Source organism: Manacus candei, unplaced genomic scaffold, assembly GCF_025592945.1.
Source record: "Manacus candei isolate 608988 ecotype Guabito, Panama unplaced genomic scaffold, ASM2559294v1 h1tg000546l, whole genome shotgun sequence".
Classification (NCBI taxonomy): domain Eukaryota; kingdom Metazoa; phylum Chordata; class Aves; order Passeriformes; family Pipridae; genus Manacus; species Manacus candei.
Genome location: NW_026138594.1, coordinates 21,386 through 32,557, shown reverse-complemented (window position 1 = coordinate 32,557; position 11,172 = coordinate 21,386). Strand labels below are relative to the sequence as shown.

Genomic DNA, 11,172 nt, shown 5'->3' with positions numbered 1-11,172 from the left:
GGTGAGTCCCGCGGGGAGCGACCCCCGGCCCCCGCGCCCCGCAGCGGGGTCCCGCCGTGCAGCCCCCGCCGTGCAGCCCCCGCCGTGCCGCTCCCGCGCGGTGCCCCTCCCGCCGCCGCCGCCGCCGCCCCCGCAGCATCATCCCCTGCTGCCCCCCGCCACCGGGCCCCCCGCGCCCCCCTCGAGCGCGGCACCCCCCGCCGCAGCGCACCCCGCCCCGCAGCCCCCGCCCCCCCTTTTAATAAGCCCCTCTCACCGCGCACCGGTGCGGCGCCCCCTCCCAAAATCCCGCTCCCGGTGCTGCCCGCACCCTCCCCTGCCCCCCCGGGACCCCCGCGCTGCAGGTGCAGGGGCTTCGCTTTAGCGCTTTCCCTCCTTTATTTGGGGGGGTGCACGCCCCGAGCCCCCCGCGGTGCCTCCCGCTGCCCCGGGAGGGTTTGGGGGTGCACAGTCCCCCCCTCCGCGCCCCCCCCTCCGGCGGAGGTGCGGCCCTTCCCCGAGCTGGGCCCCCCCGGACCCGCCGCACCCCCTCGGGAGGGTCCCCGCGCCCCCCGCGCTCCGCTGAAGGTCACGGCTGCGGGTGCTCGGAGCTCGCCCGGGCGGGGGGCGCGGGGGGGGTCCAGCGGGGGTTCTGCCGCAGCCCCCCCGCCCCGCACCCCCCGTCCCGCTCGGGGACTCGGTGGCCGCGGCCACCTCCCCCTCCCCCGGGGGACTTTGGCCGGCGGCGGGTTCGTGGCGTTTGCGGCCACCCCCGGGGGGGTGGGGGGGGGCCGCCGGGCCCTGAACCCCCCCTCCAACCCCCCCGCCTCTCTTCCCCCCCACGCTTTGACAGGGGGGAAGTGGGGGGGGCCACGCTGAGCCCGCCCCGCTCGTGACACAGGTGGCTGAGTCCGTGCGGAGGGACCGACCGATCCGGGGGGCTCGGAGCGGGTTTTGGGGGGGCTGCCGCGTGCCTTGACTCCCCCTTCCCCCCCACCAGACCCCCGGCGCGCCGAGGATGATCGGGGGGGCCCCGCGAGCCCCCCAAGAGCCCAGGGTGAGTGGCCGGGGGGGGCCCTCCCGTGGCACCAGCGAGGCGCGAATTTTCGGGGTTTCCTGTTTTTCTGCGGTGCATGATGGGGAGCGGGGCCGGGGGGGGGGCAGAGCCGGGGGGGGGCACAGCCGGGGGGTCTCAGCTATGGGGTCCCCCCGCTGAGTGCTGGGGGGGCTGCTCCCCTGGGTGACCCCCAGCACGGCACATTTGGGGGTCGGGGAGGGCGAGGGGTGGGGGGGCCGGACACCTCAGTCCTTCTTTGTGGGGGGCGGGGGGCTCCCCGGGCGGGGCGGGGGGTGTTTTTGGGGGCTGTTTCGGGGGGGCTGGGGGCCACGGGCACGGCCGGGTGTGGGAGCAGCCGCCGCCGCACGGAGCAGCCGCTCATTTATTATTGATCTGCGTATCTGGTGTCGGGCCGAACGCGGCCCCGAGGGCCCCCCCCGGACCCTCCACAGCCCCCCCCCCGGCACCCCTGGGTGACACGCACCTTGGGGAGGGGTCCGCGGTGAGGAGGGGGGGGGCGGCAGGGGGGAGCCTGCGGTTTCCATGGTCACGAGGCTGCGTTTTCCCGGGAAAACTGATAATTAGCGGTGCGTGCAGGCGTGGTGCGGGGAGGGGGGGGGGATCCGCTCAGCACCCCCAGACCCCGCCGCTGAGGTCCTGGTGTCCCCCCAGGGCGCTGGGAGCTGATCTGTGGGGTCCCCGCGCCCCCCCCTCCAAGATGTCCTACTTCACCGAGCACTTCTGGGTAAGCCCGGACCCCCCACCCTTGGGTGCCCCCCACCCTCTGGGCCCACTGCAGGGGCCCCCCCCACCCTGGGGAGAGGTTGGTTTTCAGGGCCTGACACCTTCGTTAACGCTGCAAATTAACTGCGGGGGGGGGGCGATGGGGGGGGTGCTTGGGGGTCTCGGTGGGGGTCTCGCGGCTGCGGTGCCATCCCTGCCCCCCCCTCCCTGGGGATCCCCGGCCCTCCCGGGTGCCCTGGGCAGGGGGAAGTCGCCTGGCCGGTGCTTCCTGGTTGGTCTCTGCCGGGCTCTGGCAGCTGCCAGCACCTTCCTCTTCCTCCTGCCTCAGTTTCCCCCCGTGGTGCCACCTGCACCCCCAGCCCGGCTGGGACAGGGGGGGAACCACCCCCACAGGGTGGGGGGCACCCAAAATAACCCCCAGGAACGCCGGGGTTCAGCCCAGCCCTTCCTGCCTCTGCTCCCCGGGGAGCATCCCGGGAAGGGTGGGGGGCTCAGCACCCCCCTGTGCACCCCGGGGGGGGCTTCAGGCCACCCCAAATGCTGCTTCCCGGTGGTGGCACCGTCCTGGGAGAGGGGGAATGTGGGTGGGGGTCCCAGCCACGGGGTGCTGGGTGGGGTTTGGGAGCTGACAGAGGGGGGGGTTGTCCCCTGGCAGGGCGAGAAGAACCACGGCTTCGACGTGCTCTACCACAACATGAAGCACGGGCAGATCTCCACCAAGGAGCTGGCTGACTTCGTCCGGGAGAGGTACCGGGGGGGATAACCGTGGGGGTGGGCAGGGGGGTCCCCGGGATCGCTGGCTCCACCCCCAGAGCCCCCCCCTGCCCTCCCCAGGGCCGCCATCGAGGAGAACTACGCCAAGGCCATGGTGAAGCTGTCGAAGATGGCCACCAACGGGACCCAGCTGGGGTACGAGGGGGGTCTGGAGCACCTCGGGGTGACCGGGGGGGGGGACCCCGCTGATCCTCCCCACAACCCCCCCCCAGGACTTTCGCGCCGCTGTGGGAGGTTTTCCGCATCTCCTCGGACAAGCTGGCCCTGTGCCACCTGGAGCTGATGAAGAAGCTGCACGACCTCATCAAGGAGATCTCCCGCTATGGGGAGGAGCAGGGCCGGGTGCACAAGAAGGTACTGCCCTGTTTCCCCCCCCTGCCCCCCTCCCCGGTGCCCTAGAGCCCCCTGCCCACCCCGCCGTGCCCCCCCCCAGTCCAAGGAGGAGGTGTCGGGCACGCTGGAGGCCGTGCAGCTCCTGCACGGGGTGGCCCAGCTGCTGCCCAAGTCCAAGGAGAGCTACCACAGCAAGTGCCAGGAGTACGAGCGGCTGCGCAAGGAGGGCACCAGCCAGAAGGAGATCGACAAGGTGAGACAGCCCCCCTCCCAGAGAGTCCCTGACCCCCTCCCTGGGGGTCCCTGTCCCCTGATGGTAGTTCCTGTCCCTGCCTTGATAGTGCCTGACCCCCCCCTAAATGGTCCCTGTCTGCCTTGGGGGTGGTCCCAGTGCCCCCGCAGTGGTCCCTGTCCCCTTCCCTGTGGTTCTTGTCCCCGTCCCAGTGGTCCCTGTCTCAACCCTCAGCGGTCCCTGTCCCGCCTGGGTGGTCCCTGTCCCCTTCCTGATGGTCCCTTTTCCTCCCCAGGTGGATCCTGTCCCCCCTCAGTGGTCCCTGTCCCCTCTCTGATGATCCCTGTCATTCCTGTGGATGATCCCTGTCCCCTTCCTGATGGTCCCTGTCCTCCTGGGATGGTCCCTGTCCCATCCTTGATGTTCCCAGTCCCCCTGGGATGATCCCTGTCCCTTCCCTGGTGGTCCCTGTCCCTTCCCCCGTGGTCCCTGTCCCCTCTCCGATGGTCCCTGTCCCCACTGTCACCCCTGTCCCTGTCCCCTCCCTGATGATCCCCCGTTACTCCCGTGGATGGTCCCTGTCCCCCTGGGATGGTCCCTGTCCCCATGGATGGTCCCTGTCCGCTCTCTGACGATCCCTGTCGTTCCCATGGATGTCCCCTGTCCCCGTGGATGTCCCCTGTCCCCGCTGTCCCCCCGGGGGTGCTGCAGGCGGAGCTCAAGTCCCGGAAGGCGGGCGAGGCTCTGCGCAGGGCGGTCGACAAGTACAACGCGGCCCGGGCCGACTTCGAGCAGAGGATGCTGGACTCGGCCATGGTGGGCACTGCTGGGCTGGCACTGCTGGGATCTGCCCGTGGTGGGCACTGCTGGGCTGGGACTGCTGGGATCTGCCTGTGGTGGGCACTGCTGGGCTGGCACTGCTGGGATCTGCCCGTGGTGGGCACTGCTGGGCTGGGAATGGGGGGCACTGCTGGGCTGGGAATGGGGGGCACTGCTGGGCTGGGAATGGGGGCACTGCTGGGATCTGCCCATGATGGGCACTGCTGGGCTGGGAATGGGGGCACTGCTGGGCTGGCACTGCTGGGATCTGCCCGTGGTGGGCACTGCTGGGCTGGGAATGGGGGGCACTGCTGGGCTGGGAATGGGGGGCACTGCTGGGGTGGGAATGGGGGGGCACTGCTGGGGTGGGAATGGGGGGGCACTGCTGGGGTGGGAATGGGGGGGCACTGCTGGGGTGGGAATGGGGGGGCACTGCTGGGGTGGGAATGGGGGCACTGCTGGGATCTGCCCATGGTGGGCACTGCTGAAGGGTGGGAAGGGGTGGGATGCAGGAGCCAGGGGCCCAGGGCACTCCTCAGACTCCCGGTGAAGTGGAGGCAGGGAGCAGGATGATCCAGCCTGGCAGAGCATCCTTCTGTGGGGATGTGCCACCCTGGATGAGCCCCATTCCCTGTGGAAGTGCCACTTTGGATGATCCCAGTTTTCTGGGGGTGTTGGCCCTTGGGGTGTGCCAGCCTGGCAGAGCCCCACTCCTTGGTGATGCCAGTCCCTGGGAGTACCCTTCCCTTGGGATATCATCCCCTGGGGATGTACCACCCTATCCAAACCCCTTTCCCTGGTGATGCCACTCTGACTGTACACCATTCCTTGGAGATATTCCCCCCTTCCTGGCCACCCTCCCCTGGGGATGCTGTCCCTTGGGAACGTGCCACCCCGGCCTTGCCAAGCCCTGGGGACATCCCACCCTTCCCAAACTTCCCTCTGTGTCCGCACACCAACCCCTGGGGGTGTCCCACCCTTCCCAAACCCCTTTCCCTGCCCACCTGCCGATCCCTGGGGACATCCCACCCTTCCTGACCCCCCCCCTTTCCCGCTCCAGCGCTTCCAGGAGGTGGAAGAAGCCCATCTCCGCCACATGAAGGGGCTCATCGGCTCCTACTCCCACTCGGTGGAGGACACGCACGTCCAGATCGGGCAGGTGGGGCCCAGCTGGGTGAACCCCCCCCCTCCCCGTTCCCCCCTTTTCCTCTGTGTCTCATTTGTGTCCCCCCCACCCCTTCTTTTTTTTTTTTCCCAGGTCCACGAGGAATTCAAGCAGAACGTGGAGAACATCGGCACCGAGATGCTGCTCCGGAGGTTTGCGGAGAGCAAGGGAACGGGGAGGGAGCGGCCAGGTGAGGAGGGGGGACCCCTACCAGGTGAGGAGGGGGGACCCCCCCCCGTGCCAGGGTGGATCCCACGGTCCTGGGCTGATCCCTGATCCATGGCAGGAGCGCTGGATTTCGACGAGTACCGGCTGGCTCCAGCGCAGGAAGGCAAGTACGTCTGCATCCAGCTGGGAATTCTGGGGGGCGGGGGGGCTGTTCCTCACTCTGTGTCCCCCCCGCCCTTTCCCAGGACCCAAGAGGAGCCGGAGTAAAGCTTTCCGGATCCCTGGGCTGAGCCGTAAGGAGAGGGAGCGTGATGCTGTGTAAGATCCTGCATCCCACGTCCCAGTGTGCTCCCATCCCACATCCCACATCCCAGTGTCCTCGCATCCCACATCCCAGTGGGCTCCCATCCCACATCCCAGTGGGCTCCCATCCCACATCCCAGTGTCCTCACATCCCAGTGTCCTTGCATCCCACGTCCCAGTGTCCTCGTATCGCTCCATCCCAGTGTCCTCCTGTGCCTGCATCCCTGCATTGTTGCACCCCACGTCCTGCATCCCTGAATTTCTGCATCCTTGCACCCCTGCATCTGAAATTCCCACATCCCTGCGTGCCTGCATCCGTGCATTCCCACGTCCCTCGGTTCCCACATCCCTGCATCTCTGTGTCTCCACCCCCCCATACTGTGCACCCCAGCATCCCTGCACTCCCAGATGCTGCATCCTGCATCCCTGAATTCCCACATCCCCGCATCCCACGTCCTGCATCACTTCCCCACTTCGGCATCTGACGCTTCCCCCCGTCACTCCCCAGGGAATCCCCGGATAACGACGTGGTGAGTACCCCAGTGCCAGCCCTGGGAATGCTGGTGAGTATCCCAGTGCCAGCCCCGGGAATGCCGTGGGCACTCCCGTGCTGGGAGCGCTGGGAAGCCAGAGCCTGTCCGGGTGTGTCCCGCAGGGCTGCCCGGAGGTGGACGAGGACGGATTCACCGTGCGCCCCGACATCGCCCGCAGTATCCTTGGGCTGAGGGGCGGGAGGGGGGGGGGATTTTTGGGGCGTCCAGGGGGCATTCCAAGCACCGGGAATTGCCTTGACGGTGGGGGCTCAGCCGAGGCGGAGAATCCCGGCTGCTCCTCCAGCGACTCCGACTACGACGAGGACGAACCGCGCAAGTTTTACGTCCACATCAAACCGGTGCAGCCCCGGGAGGGACCCGGCAGCGCCGAGGCCTCCGTGGAGCAGCTCAAGGCCACCGTGGGGAACCTCATCCTTCCCCCCGGAATTGGGGTGAGCTGGGAGGGGCCGTGGGACCCCCCCGGGACCGCCGGGGCCATCTGACCCCTGTCCCCTTCTCTTGCAGGGCACCGTCAGGCGACAGTCGTCACGTGAGTGTCACCGTGGGGATGTGCCAGGCCCCGGGGACGTCCCAGCCCTCCTGAGCCACCCCACAGCTTTGGGGTCCCCGTGGCTCCGTGTCCCCTAATGCTGCCTGTCCCTGTCCCTCTGCAGGACACGTGGCATCCCTGACCCCGGCCCCGAGTGACACGGACCCCGAGGGGACGCTGGCGGCGGGTGAGGCTGGGCTGGGGGGTCCTGCGGGTGTGGGGGAGTCCCAGGGATATTTGGGGGGGTTTGGGGGGAGTGCAGTGGCTCTGCAGTGTCCCCTCTCCCCATAGGTGACAGCACAGGGAGGGGTCTCCCCGCAGCACAGGTGAACAGGTAGGTGGGGTCAGGGAGACATGGGGGTGCCATGGGGTGGTCCCCCCCATCCTTGGGGGGGTCCCGGGTGGGCACTGAGCCCACCCCCTCTGTCCTTGGCACAGCGGCCCTGGGAAGATGCCCCCGGACTCGGTGCCCCCCGCCGCTCTCTTCGGGCCCCCCCTGGAGTCGGCATTCGAGGCCGAGGATTTCCCGGGTGAGGATTTGGGGGGCGGGATGGGGGATATCTGGCATGTGTCGTCCCCCCCCCGCCCAGTGCTCTGACCGGGGCTCTCCCGCAGCCCCCCGTGCCTACGTCCTCACCTCCTCCTCCTCGCCCTTCTCCTCCTCCTCCCCGGAGAACGTGGAGGACTCCGGCCTGGACTCGCCCTCCCACCCCGCGCCCGGACCCTCCCCGGACTCCAGACCCTGGACCCCCCAGCCGGGGACGCCGCAGAGCCCCCTCCCCAAGCAGGGCGGGCTCCCGGACCCCCCCCCGCCCCCCAGCCCCCGGGACCCCGGTGCCTGGGCCCCCCGGCCCCACAGCCCCTCCGGCCGCCTCCCCGAGCCCCCCAACTTCGCCGTGTTCGGCGGCCCCGGGGCCGAGGGGCTCTGGGGGGACGGGGGGGACGGGGGGGCTGCTCCCCGGGGCCGCAGCCGCTGCCTCAGCGGCCCAGCCCCCCGGGAAGCCCCCTCGCCCGACCCTTTTGGGGAGCCCCCGCCGTGGGTCAGACCCCGCAGCCCCGGGGGGGACCAGCCCCCGCTGACGTGTCCTTCCTCCAACTCGGCCTCCTCCTCCTCCTCCTCGCCGGCCCCCCTGAGTGGGGGGGAGTCCTCCAGCCCCTCTCCGTGGACCTGCCAAGGGTCGGGGACGAGGCTGAGTGAGGGGGGCACGTCGGGGGCCCCCACGTCGCAGTCAGAGCCAGGTGAGTGGAGGGGGAATCTGCCCCCCAGTACCCTTAACCCTGCCCCCTGTTACCCTTACCTGTGCCCCCCCATTACCCCTATTTACCCCCCCCCTTTACCCTTAACGTTTCCCCTTCCCAACCCAGCTGAGACCTGCCCAACTCACCGCACTGATGAGCCCCTGCAGGAACCCCCCCGGGTGTCCTGCCACGGCAGGGCTCTCTCCTCACCCCCCTACTCGTGCTCCCCCCAGATTCTCTCCCCGCCTGGCCCAGCGCAGCCCCCCGGGACGTCCCTCTCGTGGCCCCCCCTCGCCGCTCCCGCGCCAAGCGGCCGCCGGCCGGCCCTGCCGTGGGCAGCAACAGCGACCTGGTGGGTGCCCGGGGCTGGGGGGGGTCAGGGCCTGGCTTTGGGACCCCCCCAGGGGGGTTCTGAACGCAGACCCCCCCTCCCTGCCCCTGTCTCCCCCGGCAGTCCCGCTCGCTGAGCCCCTCGCCCTCCTGGAGCTGCGGCCCCTCGCACTCGGCGCCCGCCAGCCTGAGCGAGCGCGGCTTCTTCGCCGTGTCCCAGCCGGCCCTCGGTGGGTGCTGGGGGGGCTCGTGGGGCGTGGGGTGAGGGTCCCACCCGTGCTCTGACCCCCCCCCCTGTGCCCCCTGGCCCCCCCCAGGGCTGTCTCGGGGTCCCAGCCCCGTGGTGCTGGGCTCGCAGGACGCGCTGCCCGTGGCCACCGCCTTCACCGAGTACGTGCACGCCTACTTCAAGGGCCGCGACGCCGACAGGTACGGGGGGGTCCCGGGGGTCCCCCAGCCGCTGCCTCCTGCCTGGGGCACCCGCTGACCCCCGGCCTGTCCCCAGCAGCTGCCTGGTGAAGGTGACGGGGGAGCTCACCATGTCCTTCCCCGCCGGCATCGTCCGCGTGTTCAGCGGCACCGCGGCCCCCCCCCGTGCTCAGCTTCCGACTGCTCAACACGGGGGCCATCGAGCACTTCCTGCCCAACACCGACCTGCTCTACAGGTGGGGGGCCACGGGGACACCCTGCACGGCGGGGCAGGGGGCACGGGCACCCTGGGAGAGGCTGGGCACAGCCACGGGGGGCTGGCGGTGGGGTACGTGTGGTCCCCGCAGGTCTGGGTGTAGCTGGGTGTGGGGGTGCCGGGTTCTGGGGGTGCCCCTCTCACCCCGTGCCCCCAGCGACCCCTCCCAGAGCGACCCCAGCACCAGGGACTTCTGGCTGAACATGGCAGCGCTGACGGGGCAGCTGCAGCGGCAGGCGGAGCAGAGCCCGGCCGCCTCCTACTACAACGTGGCTCTGCTCAAGTACCAGGTGAGCCCCGGGGGGGGGTGTTGGCTGTGGGGAGAGCCGGGACCCTCCCCAGCAGCCCCCCTGGAGGGCGGGAGGGTCTGGGAGCCCCCCTGAGCCCCCCGTGTGCCGCAGTTCTCGCGGCTGGGCCCCGGCTCGGCGCCGCTGCGGCTCTGCGTGCGCTGGGACTGTGCGCCCGGGGCCACGCGGGTCAGCGTCGACTACGGCTACAACGCCGGCGCCCTGGCACTGCCCGTGCCCCTCGCCAACGTCCACGTCCTGCTGCCCGTCGAGGAGCCCCTCACCAACCTCCGCCTGCAGCCCGCGGCCAGCTGGTACCGGGACAGGGGGTGGGACCGGCACTGGGGGGGGACACACAGCACTGGGGGGGGACACACAGCACTGGGGGGGGACACACAGCACTGGGGGTCACAGTCCCACAGCACTGGGGGTCACAGTCCCACCGGGCTGGGAGGGGCAGGACTGGAGATCTTGAACCTGCCCAGGGTGGGAAGCACAGGAGGGGGGGTCCCAACCCACCCCCAGAGTGGGAAGTGGGTCCCAAACCTGCCCAGAGTGGGGAAACGTAGGAGTGGGGGTCCCAATCCTGCCCAGGGTGGGAAGTGCAGGGTCTGGGATCCTGAACCACTCCAGGATGGATAACACAGGGCTGGGGGTCTGAAATACCCACCAGGGTGGGAGACACAGGATATGGGGTTTCAAACCCCTCCAGGATGGGAGAGGGGAACCCCAGACTGGGAAATGGTGATGCTGAACTGGGAATTTGAGACCCTGAGCTGGGAAATGAGGGTGCTGCCAGGGTGAGGAGGGCAGGGAGGCGGGTTTGGGATGAAGTGGAGGGGGGCTTTGGGGGTCTGAGGGCACTCCCGTGTCCCGGCAGGAACCTGGAGGAGAAGAGGCTGCTCTGGAAGCTTCTGGACGTCCCCGGTGCCCCGGGGCAGGGAGGTGAGTCCGTGCCCACCCTGAGGGCACGGGGCAGGGGGGCGCAGGGGCCAGACCCCCCCAACCCCTCCGCTGTCCCCCCAGGCTGTGGCCGGCTCTCGGCCAGCTGGGAGCCCCTGGGGGGGCCCAGTAAGCCCAGTCCTGTGGCCGCCCAGTTCAGCAGCGAGGGCAGCACCTTGTCGGGGGTGGAGGTGGAGCTGGCAGGCACCGGGTACCGCATGTCGCTGGTCAAGAAGAGGTTTGCTACAGGTACAGCTGGGGAGGGGGCACACCCCGGGGGTGTGGGGTCCTTTCCCCACAGCCTTGGTGGGTAGGGGGTCCTCTCCCCATCCCCTGTGTCCTGAGGTGCACAGGGTCCCTTCCCTGTTCCTTCCCCAAGGTCCACAGCGGTCCCTCCCTGCTCCCCACGGCCCTGGGGTGCATGAGATCCCTTTTCCAGGGTGCCCGGAGTCCCTTCCTGCAGCACACAGGGTCCCTTCCCTGCTCCCTGTGACCCTGGGGTGGGTGGGGTCCCCTCCCCTGTCCCCAAACTCCAGTCCCCCCTCACTGGGCTATGCCCAGCCCGGGAGGGTGCAGGTTACCCAGCTTGGTGCTGGCATTGAGCCCTGGCCACTTGGCAGTGCCCATCCTCGTGCCAGGGATGTTCCCCCCACCCCTCCTCACCACCTTTCCTCCGCAGGGATCTACCTGGCGGGGTCCTGAGCCACCTCCCGCCGGACCCTCCGAGCCCCCCGGGCTTCCCCCTTGGTTGTGTGAACTTGAAACACTGGATGGAGGCCTGCTGGGGAGGGGAGGGGGTGCTGCGGGGTGGGAGACCCCTTTTCCCCTCCTCCTCCTCCTCCTCCTCCTCCTCCTCCTCCTCTCCCTGTTCCCCCTCCCCGTGGCTGTCACCGCGTCAGACCCCCCCCCCGCCCTCCCCCGTGCTGTGAAGGGAGCAGGAGCTGCTCTTTTATTAAACACTTTATTTTCTAATAACCTTTGTTTTCTAATAACCTCCTTTTGTGCCCGGGGGTGGGTGGGTGGCACCGGGCA

General features: G+C 69.9%; 1 protein-coding gene across 1 annotated transcript; it reads left to right on the top strand.

Moving 5' to 3' along the window:
* The first annotated feature begins 895 nt into the window (after window positions 1–895).
* Window positions 896–11,069, top strand: FCHO1 (FCH and mu domain containing endocytic adaptor 1). Its single transcript, XM_051776488.1, is given in 29 exon segments — window positions 896–1,036; window positions 1,709–1,781; window positions 2,436–2,527; window positions 2,615–2,689; window positions 2,767–2,908; window positions 2,988–3,140; window positions 3,831–3,935; window positions 4,999–5,097; window positions 5,197–5,293; window positions 5,390–5,434; window positions 5,517–5,589; window positions 6,083–6,104; window positions 6,230–6,284; window positions 6,381–6,559; window positions 6,633–6,657; window positions 6,782–6,844; window positions 6,949–6,991; window positions 7,096–7,187; window positions 7,273–7,896; window positions 8,130–8,248; window positions 8,351–8,456; window positions 8,544–8,655; window positions 8,735–8,810; window positions 8,812–8,891; window positions 9,069–9,201; window positions 9,313–9,512; window positions 10,079–10,143; window positions 10,225–10,389; window positions 10,820–11,069. Coding segments are annotated over 28 exon segments (3,090 nt in total). The 5' UTR covers window positions 896–1,036; window positions 1,709–1,754; the 3' UTR covers window positions 10,843–11,069.
* Window positions 11,070–11,172: the final 103 nt, after the last annotated feature.